This window comes from Canis lupus, chromosome 6, assembly GCF_003254725.2.
Source record: "Canis lupus dingo isolate Sandy chromosome 6, ASM325472v2, whole genome shotgun sequence".
Lineage (NCBI taxonomy): Eukaryota > Metazoa > Chordata > Mammalia > Carnivora > Canidae > Canis > Canis lupus.
In genome coordinates, this window is record NC_064248.1 from 5,316,721 (window position 1) to 5,342,150 (window position 25,430).

A 25,430-nucleotide genomic window follows, 5' to 3' on the forward strand; every position below is an offset into this window, starting at 1 on the left:
CAGAGAGAGAAGCAGGCTCGCTGCAGGGAGCCCGATGTGGGACTCATCCCAGGACGCTAGGATCATGACCTGAGCCAAAGGCAGATGCTCAACCACTGAGCCACCCAGGTGTCCATGTTTTGTTTTGTTTTTAGTGCTAGTCAGCCCTGCTAAACTGATTTCACCATCTGCTCACGGGTCATGGCCCAGATATTAAAAAATACTGAGGCCATTCGGTGCAGAAGTCAGCACGCTGACCGAGCCCTACCCTTAGTCTCGTTTGCTTGGTTTCACCTGTTGGTAGTTTTGTGTTGTTGTGTTTTTTTAATTGAATATGATGCCTTCAAGCAGGCCTCCCTTTTCCTGTTCCACTTTTGACGGTCTGATACCCATTGTGTTCACACATCTCTGTTACTTGCCTGGACCCTGAATGCATTTCTGTTTGGGCCTTCTAGATCCCCGGACTTTAAAAGGATAGGGTTTGCATTTATGCACTCCATGAATATCAAATGCCTGTCTCTCACATGTCACGTTGCAGGCACTGGTAATATAGCAGAAAACAGACAGAAATCACTGCCTTCATGGAGCTCAGATTCTACAGGAGGCAGACAGAGAAAAAAAAAAAAAAGTAAATCTATTCTTTATTAGAGGGTGGTTTATTGTTTAGTGAAAACAAAGTGGGAAGGGGTTCGGCCTGCTTGAAGAGCTGCCAGATTGCAGGCTTCACACTCCTTTCTGGAAATAAGGGAGCCTCATATGTTCCTACCTAACACAGGAGGACTCAGAGAGAGAATGTGGGAGGGCAGAGCCGGTTTTCCCCAAGAAGAGCCCTCCCGGACTGCCCCACCAGGTAAACCTGACCTACCCTGCCCCCGGATTACTCTCCCAGAGAGCGACGCACCAGCAACTTTCACCTAGACCTTCAGCCTCGAGGCAGCCACGTAGGAGGTCGGTGGCAGGCAGGCAGGCAGGAGGCACGGCCCCCCCCCCCGGCTGCGGGGTGGAAAGCCCTTGGGACTATTTCAGACCGTCCCCTAAATCGGCCAGTCGCAGTCCCCGCCACCCTCGCTCGCTCGCTCGCGCGGGCTACGCGGCCACCTCATTGGATCTGCACACATGACCCCTCTCGACCGGACTCCTGGTGATCCGCCTGCCTTATCTCTCGCCTCTCCTCCCTCACATTTTCCGCTCCGGCAAAGCCAAACACAGCACAGTGGGGGCTTTCACGCTTCTGTGCTCCGGACACGCTGTTCCTTCTGCCTGGAAGGCCTCGGGCCTCCAGCCCCGAGCCCCGCCCCCGTCCTCGGCGAGCTCCCATTCATCCTGCAGAACCCGGCCGGGGTGCCCCTTCCCCCAGGAACCGCCCCCCGACGCCCCAGGCCCCGCTGGGTCCCCTGCTCCGCCCGCACCTCGGGCCGCAGCACCCATGCCTCCCTGGCTGCTCTGCGCGGTGCGCACCCATTTCTCCGGATCGCTCCCCTCCCAGACCCGGGCCTCCTCCGGCGCCGCCGCGGACGGGGGGGTGGCGGGGAGCCGTGCCGCGGGAGCGCCGGGGCCTGCGGTGGCTAGGCCCGGGCCGGCCCGCCCTCCCCGCCGCCGGCCGCCCCGCCGGCGCCCGCGCTCCCGCCTCGCAGCCCCCGACGGCCCCGGCCGCCGGCGCCCCGGCCGCGCGCGACTACAAGTCCCGGCACGCCCCGCGGCGGCCGCGCATGCCCAGCGGGCCGGCGTTTGAGTGGCAAGTTGTTTGTTACAGCGAACACCAGCTGCTCTCCGCGCCGGGCGCCGCGCGCCGCCGCTCTGCCAGCGCTGCCGCCCTCGCCCTCGCCCTCGCCCTCGCCCTCGCCCGCGCCCGCGCCCGCGCCCTCGCCCGCCGCCGCCCCCCGCCGCCGCCCCCCGCCGCCCCCTCGCGGCTCGGCGGGCCTCCCCTTTGTCCGCCCCGGGCCGCCCGGCGCCCGGCGCCCAGCTCCCGGCCCCGGCCGGCCGCCCGCGGCGCTCGGTGCCGGCTGGGCGCGCAGGGGGCGGGGGCCGCGGCTCGCCCCCCGCCGATGAGCCGCCGCGGCGCGCGGGCGGACGATGGAACTCCACATCCTGGAGCACCGGCTGCAAGTTGCCAGCGTCGCCAAGGAGAGCATCCCGCTCTTCACCTACGGCCTCATCAAACTTGCCTTCCTGTCCTCCAAGACCAGGTGAGCGCGCGGGGACGCGGGCCGGCCGGGGACAGACAAAGAAGCGCACCCGGGCCGCCGTGCTCGCCGCGGCGCCTCGGAAAACAACTTGGAGCCCCGGGGAGCGCCCCCGCCCCCGCCGCCGCCGCCCGCCCGCCGCCGCCGCCCGCCCCGCCGCGGAGCCCCCCGGCCTGCCCTCGGGCACCGTCCTCCCGCGCCCCCGCCCCCCGCCCCCGAGGTACCCCCGCCGCTGCCTCCGCCGCCAGCCCCCGTCTCGGCCCCCTCCCTCCCCGAGACAGATCCGGAGGGCCGGGGAGGCTGCGGTGACGAATCCGTGAATGAATGAGCGCGCGAGCGAGCGAACGAACGAATGAATGAAAAACAGGTGTGGGGACGCGACGGGGGAAAACACAAACTAACGCCCCCCATCCCCCAGGCCCTCGGCCGCGCCGGCCCGCGTCGCCGGGGCCCGGCCGGGATTGTGCAGAGCGCGGCCACCCGGCGCGGAAAATCGTAAAATCCTTAGTGGGTGTTGATCCCGAGGTGCCTGCGGGGACCGCCGGGGCGCGGGAGGCCGGGGGAGGGTCCGGGGTCGCGGCGCCGCGTTCTCCTCCCGGCCCGGGAGGGTCGTGGGGGCTGTTGCCGAACCGTGGAAGGGGGAGGAGCAGGCGTGTTTATGGCTCAGCCTCGAGGCTGGGCTTGGATGCTGCAGGGGGAAACATAGTTGAAGGCCTCGGGAGGTTGGGGAAGAAACAACAGCAACAGAAAACCCAAGTTGGATTTTTCCCACCACCAGGTCAAGGTCTGACCCCGCGGGCCCCGGTGGGCGTTCGGATTGGGGCGTGTTTTTTTTTTTTTTCCAAGGAGCCCGAGCCCAGTGGAGTGTGAGCTCGAGCTGGCCGCTGTAACTTAAATGCCTTGTTTGTCCACCATTGTGACTGTTCAAAGCGATGAAGTTGTTGCCGGCTGGGTTTTCAGGGGTTGGGGCGGAGGTCGTTCTCCCTGGCTGCAAAATGAATGAATGCATTGCAGGTCAAGGTTAACGTTGCAAGGACGGCCCCTAAAGCTGCCCCCCTCGGCCCTGAGCTCAGGGAAGCTCTGGGGATGCAGGAAAATAATTCAATCCGAGCTTCTTATCTGCCTGGTAAAGTTCTTGCCTGGAAATCTCACTTTGATGTGTGTGTGTCTGAGCGGGCAGCTCAGTCCCGCCATTGTTTGCGAGATGGAGCGAGATCCGCTGGTGGCATCTTGTTTACTTTCTTCTCCGGCTGCTCTGCTCTGCTCTGCTCGGTGGGGGTATGGAGGGTTGAAATCCTCTCCTTCCCTGAGCAGAGGCTCCTTTGATTCCAAAGGTAATTATTAAACAGGTCATTTGAAAACAAAAGCCAACAGCTCCAATTCTAAACCTTTCACCAGCACCACCTCCCCTCCGCCCCCCTCTGGCTGTTGACACCCCCCCCCCCCACATCCCTCCTGTACCTACCACCCTCTGTCTGCACCCTCAGCCTGTCTTGAGCTTCCGAGGCTGGAGGTAAAGAGAGACTAGCCTTGTTTTTCCAACCCGTGGCCCTCAGCCCCAGGCAGCCCCCTGGCTGATTTGTAGGCTACCATTCAAACCAGGATGATGACTCAGGCTGCGGCTGAGCGGGGCCTGGGTGGGTGCTGGGAGGAGGGGGCATCTGGGGGCTTCTTAGGAAGGCAGCAAAGAGCCACTCCCTCTGCCCCTCACCCTTTGTGTAGGGACCGGCCCTCTTCCAGCCTCTATCCCGGTCCAGTTTTGAGAATTCACAGGTAGACATGGGAGGCTCAAGACCCCTGCTGAGCTGTCTGACCATGGAAATCACCCCTCATTGAGTGGCCCTTGCTCTGTCCGCTGCTGGAGGCCGCTGGTCTGTGGCCCAGGTGTCCAGTCCAAGCTCAAGATGACTCAGAGGTCAAAGGTCATATCCTTGTCTCCTGGGTCTGGTGCTAGAAGGTGCTGAGTACAATTGCCAGATAGCTGAAGGCCTGCCTTCCCTTGCACTCGGGGGCTGGGATGCTGGCTTCAGGCTGTGGTCAGCCCCGTGCCCAGGGCAGGGTCCCTTTCCTCCCCGGGTTCTCACTGTGTCCTCCTGTAATGAAGACACCCCCCACCCCCCATTGTCACAGAGCTGCTGTGTGTGGCATGTAATGATCGTGGATGCCGGCTTTGTCACAAGTAGAATGGGTAGTTGGGTGTGGATATATTCCTGAAGCTATTTCAATAATCAGTCCTCCAGGGCGAACTTTTCTCCCCTTTTGATTCTTCCACCAGCACCTGCCCCCAGTGGTGGCCCACAGCCCTGTCACTTTCCCCACCCCCGACCTAAGTTTAGCTCAAACTAGTGCGGCTGGGCGCGCGCGCGTGTGCACACACACACACACACACACACACACCACAGTGTCGCTGTGCTGCCCAGTCACAAGTTTTCAGCCGCTTCCTATAGGGCCGTATCCTTGGCATGGCATTAGAGGCCCCTGGCATCCAGATCTAGAATCCTCACCTTTAGCCACTCAGGCAGATACTCTGGTGACCGACGATTGACTTACCCTTCCCTTCACACCTCTGTGCTTTCCTACTTCCCATTCGGCCTGCAAACACACCCCTTTCCTGGTAAATTTCTGTTCACCCCTCAACATCTAGTGATCTCACCCTGAACCTTTCTTGAACCACCTCCCCCCTTCCCTTTGCCCCCAGCAGACTTAATCACTTTTTCCCTCTTGTTTCCACCTGGGTGGAACCTTGGAGGAGGACTTGCCATTGGTAGATACTCGCTGAGGGGAGGGGGTACAGCTGCATCTAAGAGTTGTTAAGATACTCTGCTCCTCCTTGTTCCAAGCCTAGAGCCTGATGGAGGGGAAGGAGGACACAATTACAGTCGAGTGGAGTCAGGGAAGGGGATCAGCTGGGGAAGCCGACAGGCCTGGGAGGCTCCCTGTAGGAGGTGGCACTGGATCTTAAGGGTTTGAAATAGGAATTAGCTAGGTGGGAAAGGGGCCCAGGCCCAGATCCTGCACACACCATCGTACAGCTCTGTGAATTGGGTTTTACACCCACTTTGCAAAGGAGTCTGAGGCTCAAAGGTTAAGTGACTTGCTCAAGGTCACACGGTAAATGGTAGAGATGAGATTTTTGAATCTGCATCTTACTGACTTAAGCTCAGAGATTTGCTCTTACAGGTGCAAACAGTACCCGTGTTCAGCTGTTATGTCCAGCTCTTCTGTTAGCAGCACATGGTCCTAAAGGTTTTCGGGGGCACAGAGTGGAAGGTGTAGGCTTCCTGGATCCCTTCTGTCCTGCTTCTGCGGACCTTTCTCTCCTGGACCCATCCTGCCTCACCTACCAACTACATTTTGTACTTCCTCGCTGCCCTGATCAGGTGCTCCCTCCCTAGAACCTTTCATCCCTGCTCCACAGTTGTCCATCACAGCATGCTGTTGGGTTTCTTGTCCCACCCGGATGCTAAACCTTATCCCCAGGAAGCTTTTTGAGTAGTTTCACCTACCCCCGACTCCCAGTCAGTACCAGAGAGAAGAGGGCCAACCATTGATTTCACTCTCCCTTACAAAAAGGTAAAGATGCTGGGTTTGGAGAAGGCAAGTGGCTTGCTCAAGGTCACGCAGCTGGGAAGAGACAGAATTGGGATTTGAACCGGGTCCTTTCTCCACTGTGCTTAGCACACTGCTTTGTCGGCACTTAGTAACTGCCTGTTTGATGGATGTCCGACTCGTGCACAGAGTGACCCAGATTTCAGCCAGTCTCTTATGAGTGCCCTGGGGGCTGGAAGAGGCGAGGCAGGCAGAAGCACACCTGGAGAAGCGAGGCCCAGCGCCCCTGCCCCCTGCCGAGGTTCAGGGCAGCATCTGGGGGTGGCTGGACCGGCGGCGTGCACTTATTCCAGGCGCAAAGAAGGAGAGTGAGACCCTGGGTGAACAAAATCAGAGCCATCCACAGAGCCTCTCCTCCACTCTTGTGATAAACTGAGGTTCTGTAGCCTGGCTGAGGGCCCTCTGCAGCCCACCTACTTCTCTTTCTCCAGCCTCACCTCTGCGGGCTCCCAGCCACACAGACTGTTGCTCCTGCATGCACGCGCGTGTACACACACTATGGCATCTCCAACCTCAGGCCTTTGTTCTTCTGTCTGTCTGGAATGTTACCCTTTGCCCTATTCTTTTTATCTGCATGCTCATTCTTTTGGATCCCATTTTGGCCTCACCTCCTCCAGGAAGCCTTCCCTGAGTGCACAAGCCAAGCTTAAACCCTTCTGGTATGAAGGGCTTATTCTCAAGAAGATGAAATGTGATCAACCACGGGATATCAGCAGGATGCTTTGGGTTGCAAATAACAAAAAGCCTTGACTCAGCTGGCCTAAACAATGATAGGTTTGTGTGATAAGAGTTTGCAAGACCGGCTGCTCCACGGGTGGTAACTTTAAGGCTTGATGATGTCTTGAAGGACCCAGGTCTTCCTGCCTTTGTATTTGGCCATCCTTGGAATGGCTGTAGGCTTTATTGGCAGTCAGGAGGAAACCCAAGGTTGGGAAAGGCTCCTTGCCTCCCGAAAGTCTCAGAAACCTGGAGAGGTTTCTGAGAAACCTCTCCACCCCGCTCTTGCACAGACTTCTTCATCCCATTGAGCAGAACTGGGTCACGTGAACAGGCCTGCACGAATCCCTGGGACAGGGGATGAGACCATCACAGACCAATCAGGATCCGCCGTGACCAGAGGGGCGTGTCTGCTGCGGGTGGCGTGGGGGGCGGGCAGGGGGAGGCCGAAGCTCCTGCAGCTCTTGTGGGATTCAGATTTGCTGTGTGCAAAAAAAAAAAAAAAAAAAAAAAAAATTTGCTCTCTACGGACACCTTACGGCAAAACGAGGGTCAACTAATAAGTCTGTAGTAAAAATGTTGACAACTCCAAGTCAGAGTTGTTCCCATTTTACAGATAAGGAAAGCAAGGAGCTTGAGTGCCCCAAGACACGCACAGATGGCAGAGCTGGGGTTTGAACCCAGGGAGTAAGGCGGTAAAACCTGGCCTGATGACCACTCGGCCAAGCCTAAGAGCCCACCAGGTTGGCTGCCCCATGCTCAGGGGCCACTTAGAGGTGTTGCTGAGAGGCCCTAGCCATAAAAGGGGACACGGGCAAGGTCATTATCCTGAAGTGCGTTCATTCAGGTGGCCAGACACTGTGACTTTTTTTTTTTTTTGTCCAGTAAAATACCCTCATCTTTAAATTCCACCCAAAGTCCATCTCATTTGATTGGGGGAAGAAAAAAAAAAGCACCTAGGTGAGTATGAGGTAAGCGTGTACCCAGAGACCTGCGCTGGCCACCTGGGCCTGATCCACAGCCTGTAGATCTCTGGTGTGTTTTGGCCTGCATGTGTTCATTCATGTTGCTGCCTGCTGGAAATCTTGCCAACAAGCCCTAGCGAGCGCTCAAGACTTCAGAGGCATTTATAGGAGAAAAGCTCAAAATTGCAAACGGTCCTTCCAAAACCCTCACTGGTTTCCTGAGTGCATTGGGCTGAGGCCACGTCTTGATTGCAGTTTAGGGAAAGACAGGCTGGCAGCGATGTGAGGGCCCAGGAACCCTCGGGCGGAATCCTAGCACTGTGGCTTCCTGGCAGTGCAACCTTGGGCCAGTTGTTTGACTTAGCTGTGCCGTCAGTTTCTTACCCCTGAAATAGGAATAATGATCGAGCTCACTGCCTAGCCTGTTGTGGGGACTTAATGGGACATGACAAGCACTACAGTAGAGCCTGGTCCACTAGAAGCTCCAATAATAGTTAGCTGAGAGGAAGTGCCATGGTTAAGCTGGCCAGTGCCAGGGTGGAGTTTAAAAGGTTAGGAGACTTTTTTTTTTTTTTTTTTTTGGGGGGGGTTAGGAGACTTTATGGCTCTGTGCCTGCATACACTCTGATTCTAGCAAATGGAGATTCTTAGTGCCTTCCAGGAGCCTACCTGGGGACGTATGTCACTTAGGACCTCTGCAAGAGGCAACCAAAATGCCCTGGGACCCCAGGACTGCAAGCAAGTAAGGCTTCCCAGAGGAGATAGCACCATTTGAGCCGAGTCTGGGCAGAATGGGAAGACATCAGGAGGTGGAAGTGACAAGGATGAAGGAAGACAGGTCAGGCAGGCAGGCAGCAGGAGTGGTGGGCACAGATGGGTCAAGGGAGGGTGTGGGTAGAAAGCACCAAGGTGAGCCCCAGAGCCATTTCACACACCTGCCCGGGGCAGCCATGGCCTGCCACTGCCCCAGAGGAGGGGGCTGGCACCAGGCGGGAGGGCACGGCATCGTCCTTGGCCTGCCCCACATCCAGCAGCTCAGCATGGTCTACCCTTTCCTTGTCCGCGCCCACTGCCTCTGCCATGGCCAATCCCCCTCATCTCTCCCCAGAATTCACCGAACAGCTTCCCCACCAGCCCCTCTGCCTCCAGGGCAGTGCAAGTGATGAGCACTGCCAGAGCATGCTGGGCAGGGGACACAGCACGAGCAAAGGCCCAGAGATTGGAAGGAGAGGTGTGCCCAGGTTGCAGGCTCTGGTTTGGGGCCGGCATGACCACAGCTTGGGGTTGGTGCACATTGCTGTTTTGTTCGTGCAGAAACCCTGTGGTGTGCACCTGCTGTGTACAGGGCCCCCCGGGAAACACAAACAGAGCTTCTGTCCAGTGGGAAGAAAAGGTGCATTTTCCGACAAAGATAGAAGGCGGGGGCCCCAAAGACCCAGAGGGAGGGGCCCGCTGGTCATGTGGGGCCGAGCGGAGGCCGTGTGACCCCACTGGAGTTTGGTGCAGGGGCAGATTTCATGGTTCACTCTGCTCAAAACCCTTCTCAGACTATCCTATTTCTCACCTGGTGCTGCGACTGTTCCTTAATCTGCTTTCTTCTGTCCTCCCTGGTTCTGTCCTGTCTCCACGCCACACATGCCGTATTTCAGAAGTGATGGTTGTGAAATATCCCAGATCCCTTGACATCTTTCCCCCCACCTTCAGGTGGGGTCTGGACTAGTGACTTCCAACGAGCAGAAGGTGGCAGAAGCAAGGTGTAAGCCTCAGAACCTGGGCCTAAGTGGATAGCTTCTGTCTGGCTATACCTCTCTGTCTTCTGTCTCCCTGGCTTTCTCAGATCCCTTGCTCGGTGGGGGCAGCTGCCATGGACATGGCAGCGGCCTTGTGGAGAGGGATCAAGGCCTCCCACCGACAGCCAGCCTGTGCATGAGCCACCTGGAAAACAGATCCTGCCGCCCCAGGCAAGCCTTCCAGTGACCGCAGCCTTAGCCAGCACCTTGACCATGACCTCCTAAGAGATCCTCAGCTCCCAGCACCCAGTGGAGCCGCACCCAAATTCCTAACCAGGAACTGGGAGAGAGAGAAAAGTTTGTTCTTTCAAGCCACTGAGTTTTGGGGCAATTTGTTATGCAATAGGTAACTAACACAGTGACTACGTAATTTATCATTCACATGGGGACACCTCTGATTATCACAGGGAGCGCTAAAGATAATTACCCTGGACAACAGGGCAAACCAGAACATGTGATCGCTACAACTTTAGCCCTGTCTGACAGCCTTCACAGGTGTTCAGACCTAACACGGAGTTCACTTGGAGAGCTGGCTCAAGCATCACCTCCTCTAGGAAGCCACCCTGGGGCTGGGTGAGGGGTTTCCTGGGATCACTTGTATCCCGGGATATAGTTTAGGAGGACTGGTCCCCTCTGTCCTCACTCCACATGCGTGTCTGGGCCTTAGGACCAGTGCTATGTGGTACTGATCCGTCTCCTATCAGGCCAGAGAGGCAGTTGTAAAGGAGTGAACTGGTCTTTCTAGAGACTGCACATGGCTGGCAAGGTCTTTTTTCTTAGCATGACCTCTGGTACAAGGAACCAGCCCCGGATGCACCAGCCCGGTCCTACCGGTGTCTGGGACAGTCAGACTCTGGTTGTCCAGCATCCAGGCAGGCCCACCGAGATATCCAGCAGCTGACAATGCACCAGTTTGTTGGGAGTGTGTTTTTTGGGAGTGTGTTCAATTAAACCTTTAAGGGGGCATGCCCCTCTAGAGGCATCTGTCTTCTACTCATCTTTGCCATAAATAGAATCTGTTGGACACACTCCAATCCCTGAGATCTGTGCTTAAAAGCTTGGGGTCTTGGGATGCCTGAGTGGCTCAGTTGTTCAGCGTCTGCCTTTGGCTCAGGGCATGGTTCAGCGTCTGCCTTCGGCTCAGGGCGTGATCCCAGAGTCCCAGGATCGAGTCCCGCATCAGGCTTCCTGCATGGAGCCTGCTTCTCCCTCTGCCTGTGTCTCTGCCCCTCTCTCTCTCTCTCTCTCTCTCTCTCTGTCTATCATGAATAAATAAATAAAATATTTTACAAAAGAAAAAAAAAAAGCCTGGGGTTTTACCTGTCCACTCATATTTATGGCTATGGTATTCAAAGTAGCCCAAAGGTGAAAGCACCTCTGGGTGTCTCTGTCCAGGGCCAAGCATGGTACATATGTACAGTGAAATATTACTCAACCTTCAAAAGGAAGTACATTTCACCAAGTGGAATAATAAGCCAGTCACAAAAGGACAAATACTTCATGATTCCACTCAGTGAAGTATTTCAAGTAGATTTGTAGACACAGAAAGCAGAATGGTGATTGCCAGGACTGGAGAGAGGGGAACTGAGTGGAGATGTTGTTGTTTAGTGGGTACTGAGTTTCTGTTTTGCAAAATGGGAAGAGTTCTGGAGATCAGCTGCATGACAGAGTATAATACAATTAACACTACGGAACTGTACACTTAGAAATGTTTAAGATGGGAGGCCCTTGGGTGGCTCAGTCAGTTAAGCGCCTGCCTTTGGCTCAGGTCATTATCTCAGGTCCTGGGATCGAGCCCCACATCTATCAGAGGAAGGAGCCTGCGTCTCCCTTCCCCTCTCCGTCTTCCCCGCTATTCGTACTTTCACAGGTTCTATCTCTCTCAAATCTTTTTTGAAAAAAAGAAATGGTTAAGTTGGTACGTTTTATATATGTATGTTTTACAAAAAAAAAATTAAAAGAAAGGCCCCTATAAACTTAGAGAGCATGTGGAAACCAAAGGGCAATGTGGCAGTGGAAAGGTAGTGAGCCTGGGCAGCCCAATGGCAGATTCAAGCCGAGGGAAAAAGCTGGCACCTAGAGAGATAACCACTCGGAGCAGTTCTATCTTAGTTCACTTGGTCCTCGCCACAGCCCTTACCATGTGTGTGCAGTGACCAGCCCTATTTCACAGAGAGAACGTTGAGGTACTACACTGTTCAGTTCCTTGTCCAAGATCCCAAAAACCCAGTAAGGGAAGAGTAGGGTTTTTTTTTTTTTTATGACAGCTTTATTGAGATATAATTCACATACCATACAGTTTGCTGTCTTCAAGTTTGCGCTTCAGAAGCATCTGGTATATTCACAGAGCTGTGCAACCATCACCCGTGTCTACTTCCAGAACATTTTTATCACCCAAAAGAAACCATACACATTAAGCAGTCACCCCCGGGCCCTGGCAACACCAGTCTACCTTCTGTCTGTGGATTTGCCCCTTCTGGACATTTCATTTAAATGCAGTCATACCATATGGTTCTTTGTGACCGGCTTCTTTCACTCAGCATCATGTTTTCAGGGTTCCTCCATACTGTGACATGTGTCCGGACGTCATTCCTTTTTACGACTGAATAATACTCCATTGTGTGGAGTATACTGCCTTTTGTTCATTCATCCACTGATGGTCATTTGGATTGCTTCCACGTTTTAGCTGTCATGAATCATGCTGCCGGGGACATCTGTGCGCAAGTGTTGGCGTGGCTGTATGTTTTCATTTCTCCTGGCTGTGTGTATTCCGAGGAATGGAGTGGGGATCACATGGGGTCACATGGTGACTCTGCACGTAACATTTCAAGGAAGCGCCAGGCTGTGTGCTACACCAGGTGTACCATTTAACCTAGCATTTCACATACCTGAGGTGGAGGGATTTGAACCCGGGGCCACGGGCTGCACTGCTACAGTCTTAAGCTACCACATTAGCTTCGTATGGGGAGGAGCCTGGAAGCCCTTACTGGGTGACCACAGCCTGGGCAGCCGAGCTTCAGGAACACCTTGTTGCTTTGTGGGCAAACAGGATTATGGGGAAACAATGGCCTACATCAGCACATAGCCCAGGGCGGGCCTTTCCCGGAGGACTCCTGGTCCTGAGCTTGTGGGAATTTGGTGCCACCTACGCAGGTACACCTGTGAGGGGAGGCGAGGGTGTCCCCTGTGGGTTCCCATGCCCCCTGGGGCCTTCCGAGATTGCTCCCACATACCTGCTGATTGTCAGGGGTCTTCAGTAGGTGGGTGCTGGAGTGGTAGGCTTCAGGAGGGTACATCGGTACTGAGGCGGCCTCACCTGGAGGCCCTGGTGAGGTGTCCATGGATGAGGCTGGAACTACTGGACCTGAGCAGCCCTGGCAGGGAGGGAGGAAGGGAGGAGGCTGCTGATAGGCCGGCTGTGTCCTGGGCTAGAACTAGGTGCTCCTTTCCTTTCCTTTTTTCTTTTTTCTCTTCTCTTCTCTTCTCTTCTCTTCTCTTCTCTTCTCTTCTCTTCTCTTCTCTTCTCTCCTCTCCTCTCCTCTCCTCTCCTCTCCTCTCCTCTCCTCTCCTCTCCTCTCCTCTCCTCTTCTCCTCTTCTCCTCTTCTCCTCTCCTCCTCTCCTCCTCTCCTCCTCTCCTCCTCTCCTCTTCTCCTCTTCTCCTTTCTTTTCTTTTCTGAGATTTTATTTATTCATGAGAGAGACAGAGAGAGAGAGGCAGAGAGACACAGGCAGAGGGAGAAGTAGGCTCCCAGTAGGGAGCCCGATGCGGGACTCAATCCCAGGACCCCTCAGGGATCACAACCTGAGCTGAAGGCAGACACTCAACCACTGAGCCACCCGGGTGCCCCAGGTGCTTATTTTCAAGGTAGGGTGAATTTTCCCTCAAAGGCTTGCTCTCCACTGAAACCAGGCCAGGCCTCCTGGACGCTCCCCTGGACTTTCCCCTCCACCCTTAGGGCCTCTGCCTTCCTGCTGATCCCTCCCTACCCCAGGGTTGACTCCCTTTCTCGAATAAGAAAGACAGTAGGTGGAAATTTCTTCTCAAAGTTCAGTCTTTTTCCTTCAGAGCTCAAAAGTCACTGATGCAGTAACCGATAATGGTGAACTTACAGCAGACAAAGCTTAACCTCAAAGTTCTTTCTCAAGAGCCGACTATGCAAGCTTTCCACCATTTACCCTTACCGAGGCTCTGTCGGAAGGAGGGGGTAACTTGCCCTAGGTCACACAGCAGACATGTAGCAAATTGGGGCTCACGCCAGCTCCCCTACTCCCGGCCCTCCTCTACCTGGACCTCAATCCACTCCTTCCCCCCACCCCTTTAACTCCAGATGGAAGACCTTATGTGAATGGCCATTTCTCAGGGGTGTGCCTGTCACGGTCAGTCCAAGCCCACCGCTTACCAGCAGTGTGACCACAAGCAAGCTGTTAGCAACCTGTCCTCCTCTTTAAAATGGGCAGCATGGGCGCAGTGGGCTCAGATCATGATCCCTCTCCCTGTCCCTCCGCCTGCCACTCCACATGCTTGTGTTCTCTTTCTCTCTCTCGTTCTCTAACAAATAAATAAATAAAATTTTAAGAAATATAAAACGGGCAGCATGGTATCAGCCTCTCTGAGTTGTGGTGAAGATCACGGGGAAATGTTATGCCAAGGACTTAGGTGCCCACACAAGGCAAGCTGGGTATTCGAAGGAACCCAATGAATGTTTGTTGAGGACCGAAGAGCCCTGGGCTGGACTGCCAGCGTCGGCAAGTGGGTGGCTGCACAGAAACCTGATCCCTTCCTGCACGTGTGTCGCCTGCCCTGGAGCTGAGTGTGGCCCCCCAGAGGCCCTGGCCTCTGCACTTGGCCTCCAGAGGCCTCCTTGCTGCTTCATTCACGCTGCCTGTCCCCCAGAAGCACCCGGTTCTCCAGGTCCAGGACAACCTCTAGTCTGCCCTGCGTGTTTCTGCCACCTGCCAGCCCCCTGCCTGGCCCTGGGTTCTTCTTCTGAAAGACGGGTCAGTGGTAGCACAAGGCAGTCATGTTCTACATGGCCTAGAAGGGTCAGCCCCAGTGGGGGTGGGGGGTTCGGAAGGCTCTTTGGACTCTACCGCCCTTAACCACCTTGGGTGAGACCAGGGCAAGACACTGGGGGACAGGAGATGCCCCTGGGCCTCCCAGCCAAGAGCTGGGAACTATCTCTGGTGCTTAGCACCAGGCAGGTGCAGCTCTGGGGAGGGGAGGGTATCTCTATGGTGCACTGCCTGGGAGAACTCGTTGGCACCCACCCAGGCTGGACCCAGCCCCATCCCCCCCAACCCCCACTGAGTGATCCTTTGGGGACAGGTCATCATCCATGCGGAGTGTCGCAATTGGGAGTGAGGGGGTTACAAGGGTCACCAGTAAATGACAGGGTGGCCCCCTCAGTTCCTGGAGCCGGCCTCTGAGGGCCCCCAGTGGGTGGCCCAGATGTCGGGAGTACCCGCGCTTGAAGGCGGTGAAACCGTGTTTCTTTTTTTATCTGTTCTTTTCTAAATACTCTTCAGAGTAGAGCTATTCAGAGTGATTCCCCCCGTCAGCGTCCCTCTGGTCACCCCCCCACCCCCCCAGCTCTTCAGTCCAAATGAGTCTGGTTTAACTGCCTCTGGTCCGACTCTGCTGAAAGACCGAGAAGGCGCCAGCACCCACATCCTGGGGCTGTTCGTGGGGCTCCCTGACATCACGCAAGCCAAGGGCTTCCATGGGGCCTGCTCTGAGGCTGGCGCAGTCACGGTCATGGGGCCTAGAGATGGTGGCACTTGTCAGATCCCACTGCATCTGCCTGTGCTGTGGGCCTGCCATGCACGCCGATAGTGCCACTAGAGAGAACGTCCCGGGCAAGTCAGGTCAGAAAGATGCCTTGTGTTAACACCATGAGGAGCACTTGTCCCCAAAAGCCAGGACCCCTGCGTCCTCCCGTAGAAGGAAGGTTCTTGTGTTACCCCCTCCCCACACACAGCCATCTGTCTGTCCCGAGAGCACAGGTTTCTTCCACAGCCTTGTCCCTTGTCCCTGGAAGGGCAGGGACAGAAGGAGGCCCCATGGGAGTAGCTCGGATGAGCGTGCAGTTGGGGAAGCCTGTTCTCCAGCCTCCCAAAGGCTTGGCTGTCACCCTGAAGGGGCATTGGGCCTTTTGGACAGTGGCCGGGGAAGCCAAAGGCTGCCAGGTGGGGAAGGCTCATTCTGTCTGGAGAATTATTTCACATAAATCTGTGTTTTCTTCTCTGGAAGATGAGGGTGATCTGCTGACCCACCCCATCCCCCGCCCAGGGTTTGAGGAGGATCCCATGTATTGTGTGTCGAGGGCCCAGCAGCCAGCAGGGACTCAGCCAGCATCGACCATCACCAGAGAGGCTTTCTTGAGCCTTTGCCAGACCCCATAACCCTTGGGTGCTCCCCAGAACGTCTGGAGCTTGGGAGGAAGCTTATCCCCCTCCTCCCCATAGGCGGTGTCTCCTGGGGCGTTTCCTACCGGGCCTGGTGCTCTGATCTTGACACAGGGGGCTGAGCACTAGCTAGGCCCCAGAAAGGCTTGTGTGGGCTGTTTGTCTTCACACGCAGTCTAGAGACCTCAGATTTATGGTTTACCCCTGCAGGGCCCAAGCTTACCAAGGAGGGACACCCAGCAACTTCTACTGGGACCCTGGCAGGGAGAGAAAGCAAAAAAGCACCAGGGTCAGCTTTAGGATGACAGGTCACACCTGTTAGGGATGTCTGAGTCCCCCTGACCAGAGAAGGTCATAGATGAGAGAGAGGTGCTGCACCCCAGCCTAGGAGAGGCAGGGAGCCCTATCCGCTCTCTTGGCATCAGCCAATGGCTGGGATGGCCCTGGGCTTTGGGCCGGAAGTGACTGCATCATGGTGTAAGTAAATGGCTGACTCCTGATGCCATGCCCCTAACCCCCACATTCTCCTTCCAGCACCTTCTCAGCACCCCCCACTCTTACTCTCTCCCTTTGCAGTTCGCCGAGTCCCACCTCCTCCTACAGGAAGGCCTCCTGACCTCACTGTTTTGTCATCTTTTCTCACTTTCAATTTTTGAGTGGATAATAAATTCACAATGCTTTAATAATTCCAAAGATACACAAAGGTGCCCAGCAAAAGCTCCCTCCCACCTGTGTTCCTGTCCCCACAGACAAGAGTTGTGTGGATTCTTAGGGAGATTAATGTATGTAAAATTGCATGTTTATTATTAACACCCCCCCCCTTTTTCTGTTAACATAAATGGGTATTAAACCACACTCGCTGCTTCCCGTTCCACACCGGCCTTTTCAGCTGACATTCATCTTAGCATAGATCCTCCCAGAGATTCCTGTCCTTCATTTGAACTGTTGCACCATGAGCCACGGAACAGGTGACTGTCATATCTCTGACCTGTCACCAGCTGGTGCACATTGGTTCCCGGCCCTCTTTTGTTGTTGTTGACAGTTAATGCTGTAACGTTACCATTCGGGGCATAGACCTCACTCTGCAGGCTCTGGGCTACGTTGGCAAGCAGAGGTCTGGAAGCCAGAGCCTGGGTCAGAGCATCTGTGTGCTGGTGAGGTCCTCACAACACAGTCCTTCCAGAGCGGGGTTTGAATTCACGCTGCCACCATGGTGCCCCGGGCCTGCTTCTCCCCGCCTTACTGCCCACCGTGTCATCAGACAGCCTGGCAGGGGCAAGGCCCCCCTTTATGTCACCTCCCATTTTGGGGGTGCCTTTGTGCGTACGCATGTGCGTGCAGGGTCTAGAGTGCTTGGGTACCTCTGTTCATCTTCCCTGTCCAGCCAGCTGGCAGGACCCCAATGGGCTGCAGGGTCTTAACGTCTCCTCGCCCATCCTCACCCCCCCCCCCCCCCCCCCCGAGTATCCAGCCTGAGGTCAGCCAGCATAGTTAAAGCCCTGATTTTATTTGCTCCCATGGGTAGGTGCTCACTCATCTACATGGCCACCTCTCCCTCCATCCCCCGACGTGCAGTTATGGGTGCCAGGCCCACACTCAGCCATCCCCAGTGTGCCCAGCCCTCGAAGCTGGGTCCCTCCAGATCCTGAGCTCTCTCCCTGTCACAACTGTTGGAAATCGTCCCAGGTACCAGGACCCCAGCCGTCCCAGCCTCTTGCTCACATCGCTGATTGAGAGGCTCCAGGCTCTGGGACCAGCTGGGCCCTGAGCAGCACCCTCCCCAGAGCCTGCATGGAGTTTACAGCTGTTTCCAGAGGTGACGGCTGCCAGCCCCTATGGAAACACCCTCCCACCCCAGGCCAGTGAGTAGGAAGCTCCTGGCTCCCTTCATCCTCATGGGGCTCACTCTTGCCAAAGAGGATTAGCCCTGGGTCACCCACCTCCTGGCAGGCAGAGAAGGCACTGGCGGCACGGGGTGGGCCAGAGGGTCTACTGACCCCCCTCCCCACTCCTCACGTACCGGTCACACATGGCAGGGCATTGACCTCTCCGAGCCTCGGCTTGCTTCATCTGCAAGATGGGATAACGCTGGCCCGGCCGGCGCCGCAGTTTTTCTGCCATGGTCTGTACTTTCTCTCCTTTTTCCTATCACTACTATCTCCCTCTCTCGTCTGGGTGACTTTGGCAAATTGAACTCAGCCCCAGGGATGTTGGCCATAGCCAACAGCGAGAAGTTTTAATAAAAGCGAAGCCTTTGGCCCAAAGCCCGGGGACAGCCCTCAGGGCCTGGACCTCCTCATGTGGGGCAGGGCCGCCCCAGGCAGCTCGGAGAGGTGATGACAGGCGTAAACCAAGCACAACCAGAGCTGCATCCAGGGGTAGGCGTCATGGTTGTGAGGGGGTGAACTGTGTTGGTTTTAGACTCCAACGTGACCCCATTAGCCAGAGCACAGGGCAGTGGGGCGGCTCGGCTGGGAGTTCTGTAGGCGTGTTTCAGCTGAAACTGGACCCCCCCAGGCCAGGTGCCTGAATGTTCTAGAGGGTTCAGGGGCTGGTGACCCCCGCCCAGGGAGTAAACAGAGCCCTACTCTGACTGGGGCCCCCCGGCCAGGGCAGCCGGAGATCATGCCCATGGGCTGTGTGTGGCGGGGCAAGGAGGTACAGGGCTGGGGCCAGAGGGGTCACGTTCACCCGTCTCCTGTCTCCTCCCCAAGGCCTTGCCCCCGTCATTTGGGTAAGTGCTGCCTTCCTGGTAGAGAAGGATAGCACAGTGAATCCCTCGCTCTTGGCTGCTCTGGGTTGGGCCATCTTGGGTTCAAATTTTATTTCATGGATTTGGGACTGAATCGCAGAAAGAAAGGCCCGGCCGTAGTACACGATGGTGGCACCAATCCCCCAGGGCCAGAGCCTTGCAGATGTGTCCCCTGAGAGATATGAGGATGGATGTCATAGCCAAGATAGCGGGGGGGGAGGGGACAGGGGGCCACAGCCTTGGCTCCCTCTCCCTGTGTGCAGTCATGATTCTCCCAGTTTCACACACTGTGCTGGGCCCTTCCTGGGGACCCCTGCCTTCCCGGTCTGTCCTCCTAGCCCTTCGGGTACAGCACAGAGGCCCCATGGAAGGGGTCCCCTCTGGCAAGCCTCCCCCGCCTTGTATACCGTTGATGTGGCTATTCAGATGGCCTCTCCTTTTCCTGAGCTTGGAAACCGTTCCATACAATTTTTCAGGGGTTTATCCCCATTTCAGCCTTTACCCTTAATCACAGTGCTTCTGTCCGGTTCCTTCACAGACATCTTTTCCCAGTAGCCCACAAGGCCTTTGTGGGTGCTGTGGGCTGGATGCTCCTGTGCTAAAGCCCTAACCCCAAATGGGGACTGTACTTGGAGATCAGGCCGTTAGGAGGCAGTTAAGGTCAAATGAGTTCAGGAGGGTGGGGCTCTGACCCAATAGGCTTACCGTCCCCCTGAGATGTGACACCAGGGAGCTCACGGTGGGCCACGGCAAACCAGGAGAAGCCATCTCTCCAGAAACCCTGCCGGCACCTCGATCTGCCTCCAGAACTATGAGAGGTAAATCTCATGTTTCGAGCTGCTCAGTGGCTGGTGCTTTATTCGGGGACCCTGTGTGCCCCCCACCCACCCCGACCCTCCCAGTCCCCCAGCAGGGAGGACCAGGGGAAAGAGCCCCGACTCTGGGCTTGTTCAGACCCTCTTCCTTCGCTGACAACACTGTGTCCTGAGCCATGGTGTACCCACCTTGGTAATGGGAGAGGGTGAAGAGGGAGCCCGGAAGTCAGGGCTCAGGGGGCTCAGCACACAGTTTTCCTGCCCTTTCTTCCTGGGTCAAGGTTGAGCTCATTAAAAACGCTCAGTGTCGTTCTGTCCCATGAGCTGAACAGACAGAAGGACTTTGGTGGGAACAGTAGTGGTAACGTGAGCATCATACTCCAGACCCCACATCATGCCAGCATCGGGTCCTTTGTTCCTAAGGGCCACACCGAGGATCCCCACATCATGGAGCCAGAGGTGGAATCCGAGCCCAGAATGGTCCCGGGGCCGATGGCGTGAGGGTTAAAACCACCGCAGGCTGGTCCGGGACCCTGCTCCAGGTGGAGGCAGCTTGCATTTGAGCGAGTGAGAGACTGAGAAGTTCTAGAACTATGCCCAGTCCAAATGGGTAGCTTCTAGCCACATGCGGCTATTCAAATTCAAAGTAATTAAAATCAAATCAAATAAAGAACTCTTCAGCTGCACTGGCCGCGTTTCAAAAGGGCTCAGTAGCCACATGCGGCCAGTGGGTATTGAACTGGACAGTGTGGGCACAGAACATTTCCACTATCCCGGAAGCTCTCCCAGGCAGCACAGGTTTAGAAGATGCATTTAGGCAGAGAGAGGGACAGAGAGAGAATGAATGTGAATGCCAGGTTCATTTGGCAGTGGCCGTCCTGATGCAACGTTGGTCTGAGTGGGGTCGCTCCTGGCCATATTCACCATCCCTTGAAGGTAGATGCTGGGGGTACACGCCGTGGGCCTCTAGACAAAACAGTTGTCCGTGGTGTTGGGTGCCGTGGCTGGGCCTTTGCTGGCAGGGCTGGCAGGAATTGGTTCCATTCTGAAACCCCAGCCACTCACAGACTTAGCTTTTCAGCTTCGTGCTCAGGTATCACAGCCTCCAGGAAGTCTTCCCTGAGCCCCAGACACCCCCCTCCACTCCCTGCCACCCCAGCATCCACCAGTTGCCCGTCTCTGCTTATTCCCTGAATCATCCACCACCACCCCCTTATATATAAATACATCATCACATTTGCATCCCCAGCAGACAGCACTGGACCCATGCAGCCGTGGTGGGCAGGCCACATGTTCTGACCTGGGGCATGACAGGGTGCCAGCCGAAAGTGCAGGGAAGCATGGGACATACCCAGGGTCACCCAGCTTGCTGGGGAGTCAGAGCTCATATTCCTTCCTGATGGCCCCTCCAGGAGGTGGCAGGAAAATGAGTCCTGAGATGTGACTGCCTGGGCTCTGGGTTTGGGCAGCAGGGACTTCCAGAGGGAGGCAGGCAAGCTGGGGCAGCAAGCTTAGTGTCCAGAGCCAGTAGGTTGGCACAGGCCACACTGTTTTATCTGGTTTACATTTTGCTTCACCTACTGCTGACCCCACCTCAGCGGCAGCCCCCCGCTCAGTGCTCCAGGCACAGATCCCACAAGCGGTCACTCACGTGGGCACCCCTTGCCATCCGGGAAATTGATTCCCCCTGAACCCCAGACACTTGAGAACTTTCAGGGGTCTGGGAAAGGGAAACGAGGTATTTGGAGGCCAGACGTGTTTTCTTTGGCCCGCCCAGTGCGTTTTTAAAAAAAATTAGACCAACGTTTAAACGTGGAGAGAGATCACAAAGCTCTGGATTTCCCTCTCCTCTGGAAAAAATGGGAAGATCTAATCCTGACCCAGGACTCATAGAGTAACAGTTTAGCAGAGCTGAGTTGCAGCCGACCCCCTTCCAGCAGGGAGGGAGCCTCCCCCGGGGCCCTTCACACTGAGACCAGGTGCTGGGCCCCATTTGTCAACGTGTTATTAGGTGAGTTTCTTGGGTACAGAAAAATATGTCTCAGTTCGTCTTTCCCAAAAGTGCAAGGAGGAAAAACAGAGTGAGAGGACCCCCAGTGTATCTTTGGTTCAAATGAAGCCTGCTCCTGGATGTTTAATATGCAAAGCACATCTTACCCCGGGTTCTCCTCACCTGAGGATCTCAGCTGCCTGTCCCTGTGGGCCTTTGAGCATGTCCTCTGTTCTAGACATTTCTAAGCTCTTCCTTGATTGAGGGCCTCCTCCTATCTTCCTTCCCACTCTTTTGTTTCCTTTCCCTGGAACCCCTGCAGGTACATCTGTGTCTAGCTCCTGATCTTGGGGGGCTTGGGCAGATCCTGCTGACTTGGTCAGGGCAGTGGTGGCTGTCTACAGCTCCTCCTGGCACTCCTGAGCATCCTTCGGGGCTCCCAGCTGGAGGGACACAGGAGCTGGGGGCTGCCTCAGTGCCTGTCTGATGTGGCCAAACTCACAGGCTTCTGTTTCTGGGTCCTGCAACCCAGAATCCCCGAGGGTGCCCACTGTGGACTGTGACAGATGGAGACTGAGCCCAGCTCCCCACCACCTGAGGGAAAATGGGACCCAAAGCAGGAGCAGAGAGGGATGTGCAGAGATTGAACAGGGAGATTGCTGGGGAGATGCAGGAATGGCTGTCCATGCAGCCAGAGTGAGCTACTTAAAACACAGACCCGAGAGGCGCCTGGGTGGCTCAGTAGGTTAAGCGTCTGACTTCGGCTCGGATTCCTAGGATCAAGCCCTGCATCGGGCTCCCTGCTCAGTGGGGAACCTGCTTCTCCCTCTGCCCCTTCCCCCCCATCTCCAGCTTGTGCTCTCTCTTACTCTTTGTTGCTCTCAAATAAAATCTTAAAAAACCCCACCGACCTGATCTGTTGCCACCCACACCCCTTCAACCCTGCCTCAAACATCTCAGAGCTTTTTTTTTTTTTTTCAATGGACCTTGGGTGCACAGAATTTGATTACTCATCATCCTTGGTCTGTTACATACTTATTGCTCCTGCTTTTCCTTTACCTTTGTTTACTGTTTGAAGAACAGTACCCCCCACTGCCGTCTACCGTCTACCCACGCTTATCTTTCCCTTGACTTCTACAAACCCTGTGGTTCGCATGTATCTATCTGAAAAAGCGAATCTTGCTGTGCATCGTCTTCTGTGGCTTGCTTTTTCCCGCTCAACAATGTATTCCAAATGTAGGAGATACTCAGCATTTCCATGGGTGTAGACGGTTCAGCCACACTGTGGTAGACTGTTTCTCTTCCTTGCATTAGGGTCTCTGCTTGCGGGGTCCCTCCATGTGCTGTTTCCCTTGCCTGGATCTTCTTCCAGGCCTCAGCCCATCCCAGGCACCCCATCCAAAGGAGGCCCCGCTGCTCCCTGTCCCTACCCTTCCGTGTCACAACTGCAAGACTCACCCATGGAGAGGGCAGGACTCGGGCAGGATGTGCAGAGGGAGTTCCCTGGGCAAGGTTGAGCTGCTTTTGTGGCATTACAGGACTTTGGGGCATAGGAAGCCAGCCTGGAGACGATGTTGTTGTTGTTGTTATTTTATTTTTTTTTAAGGTTTTATTTTTTAAGATTTTATTTATTGGGATCCCTGGGTGGCGCAGCGGTTTGGCGCCTGCCTTTGGCCCAGGGCGCGATCCTGGAGACCCGGGGTCGAATCCCACGACGGGCTCCCGGTGCATGGAGCCTGCTTCTCCCTCTGCCTGTGTCTCTGCCTCTCTCTCTCTGTGTCTATGAATAAATAAATAAAATCTTTTTTTAAATTTTTTTATTTATTTATGATAGTCACACAGGGAGAGAGAGAGAGGCAGAGACACAGGCAGAGGGAGAAGCAGGCTCGGCTCTATGCAGGGAGCCTGATGTGGGACTCGATCCCGGGTCTCCAGGATCACACCCCAGGCCGCAGGCGGCGCCAAACCGCTGCGCCACCAGGGCTGCCCTGTTGTTGTTTTTAAATAAAGAGGTTCATAGTATCTTTACCTATAATAGCAAAAACCCGGAAACAACCAAATGTCAACAATAAAAAAGACAAATAAAAATATATCATAATACATCGTAGGTATATATAAACATACATATATTTTCGGCAATAAAGATAGTCACATACTCTATCAAGGGAAATGGATTGATCTCAAAATACATTGAACAAAAGGAGGCAGACACAAAATGGTACCCACTGTAGGATTTCACGGCGATGGAGCACACCAAGCACTGACCCGTGCGGGTAGGAGGGACTGACAGGAGAACACAGAACACCCTGCAGCGCTGGGGACATTCGTATGTCGTTTGGGGTGGTGCTTCTGTGGGGGTGTCCGTTTGTCAAAACCCATCCAAGTGTACACCTGAAATCTGTACGTTTCATCACAGTAAATTATGCCATGGTTTTGAAAAAGTTCAGGCTAAAAAGAAAGAAAGAAAGAAAGAAATGATGATCCAAACCCCACTTTGATCTCATTAAAAGTATTTCTTGCCCCAAACAATGAGTGCCATTTGGGAGCTGCCGCTCACCTCGGGGGCAGTGACAGGGACATCACCAGAGGGGTTTTCAGAATGTTTTCTCCTCATCAGCACATCACCTCCTCACTGCCTCTATCCCCTTCAACCCTTTTTTTTCTGGGGGATCCTGGAGGCCCACCCAGGGGTGTGAGCCACTTGGCCACCTCCACACAGGCCACTCAGCACATCTGCTTGATCGTGGCAGGAAGAAGACCCAAGGGAGACCCCAGGAAGAGAGGCAGCTGTGTCTTCTGGCCTCCACCCAGCGCGCCCCCCATGACTGTTCCTCTTTGGTGGCAGCTGCGTGGGGCACCATGAATCAGACACATGTGGCTTCAGTGAATTCCTATAACCTGGCTACCCCTGGGAGCCACCACCCACAAAAGACCCGGCGTTCCAGAAGGGTACCCCCATCACCCCTGCCAGTGACCACGCCCCTGTCCTGCCCACTCACTGTCCCAACTTCTCTTGCCTCTATGTGACTCTGCCTATTTTGGAAGCATTTTTGGTGCCCAAACTGGGACAGTCCCAGGCAAACCAAGAAAGTTGGTTTCCCGAGTCACCTCCCTGCTGACACACTACATGGGCCTTGTGTGTGTCCAGCGTAAACAGGCAGCCCGGGTGGGGCGAACAGAGGCTTCTTGAGTGAACTGTACTGCCCTGCAGGTAGGCACTCGCCCAGGCTGGGCCACCCGAGCCCCCGGCTGTCTTGACCAGGGAGGTGTTGGCATCTCACAAGGGAGACCGGGCCCCCCATCTCTCTGGCTTTCCAATTTTGGCCGTATGGCTTCAGCAGGCCCACTGGGTGCCTTTTAGAGCCTGACAGGTGGGTTCCAGTGCTTTCAGCAGTGAAGAGCTGGGGTTTGTGCAACGTTTTTGCCCAGAAGCCCTGTTCCCACTGTGGAAAGAGATGATGGTCCTGCTGGACCCCTTCCCTGACAGTTTTGCAGCTGGAGCAAATGTCCATGGGTCCCTGGAGGGGACGAATTAAGACAAGCTGGGTATCGGTTAACTGGAGGCCACGTTGATAGAGCCTTCTAGAAATAAGCTACCCCAGGATGGAATGAATTGCCTCAAAAAGCAGTGAGTGTCCCCTACCCAGGAGTATGCAAATGGGAGCTGGGCTACCATCTGTACAGATCATTACCGAAAGAGGTGGCACACAGTGGCCTCCCTGGCTTGATTCTGTGCCTCCCTTTGCTCCGCCTCCTTCTTGCCCGGGAGATTTCAGGAGGGTCCCTGCTTTGTGGTTTCAGTGGGGAACCTGTCAAAAACTGTCCCACAAATCGAAGACGCCCTCACAGCTCCCTTCACTGATCTGGTTCCTAGACTGGATCTCTCAGAGCGGGTCTGCTAGACAAGTTTACCTGGAAATCTGGAAATGGCCCTTCCTGGCTGCAACACCCACACACACACACACTCCACCCCTGCCTCCTGCTTGAGGTCTGTTGCCGGAACAGGGCTCCGACTGGCCAGGGCTTGCCAGGATGCCTGAGGGGAGGCCCGGGTGAGGGCCTCGCTCTGCCGGGTTAGGAATCTGAGAGTAAACAGATCAAGTTTCCAGTGTCAGCTGGGCCTTCCATAACAGGCACCACAGCAGTGGAAAATGAGAACGTTCTCTGAGATGACTCAGCCTCCCAGCCCCCAGGTAGGGGCAGCCCCTGGCCTCGGCTCTGCCC

At 55.5% G+C, this 25,430-nt stretch overlaps 1 protein-coding gene across 2 annotated transcripts in view; it reads left to right on the forward strand.

The window, feature by feature from the left end:
- Positions 1-1,913: 1,913 nt before the first annotated feature.
- CASTOR2 (cytosolic arginine sensor for mTORC1 subunit 2) overlaps positions 1,914-25,430 on the forward strand; it is a 54,358-nt gene continuing 30,841 nt past the window's right edge. The window contains exon 1 of one of the 2 annotated variants that reach the window (XM_025425747.3): positions 1,914-2,165. In XM_025425747.3, coding sequence (XP_025281532.1) covers positions 2,053-2,165 — 113 coding nt within the window. In that variant the 5' untranslated portion in view covers positions 1,914-2,052. The remainder of the gene's footprint in view (positions 2,166-25,430) is intronic. The other variant, XM_025425748.3, reaches the window with a different exon arrangement.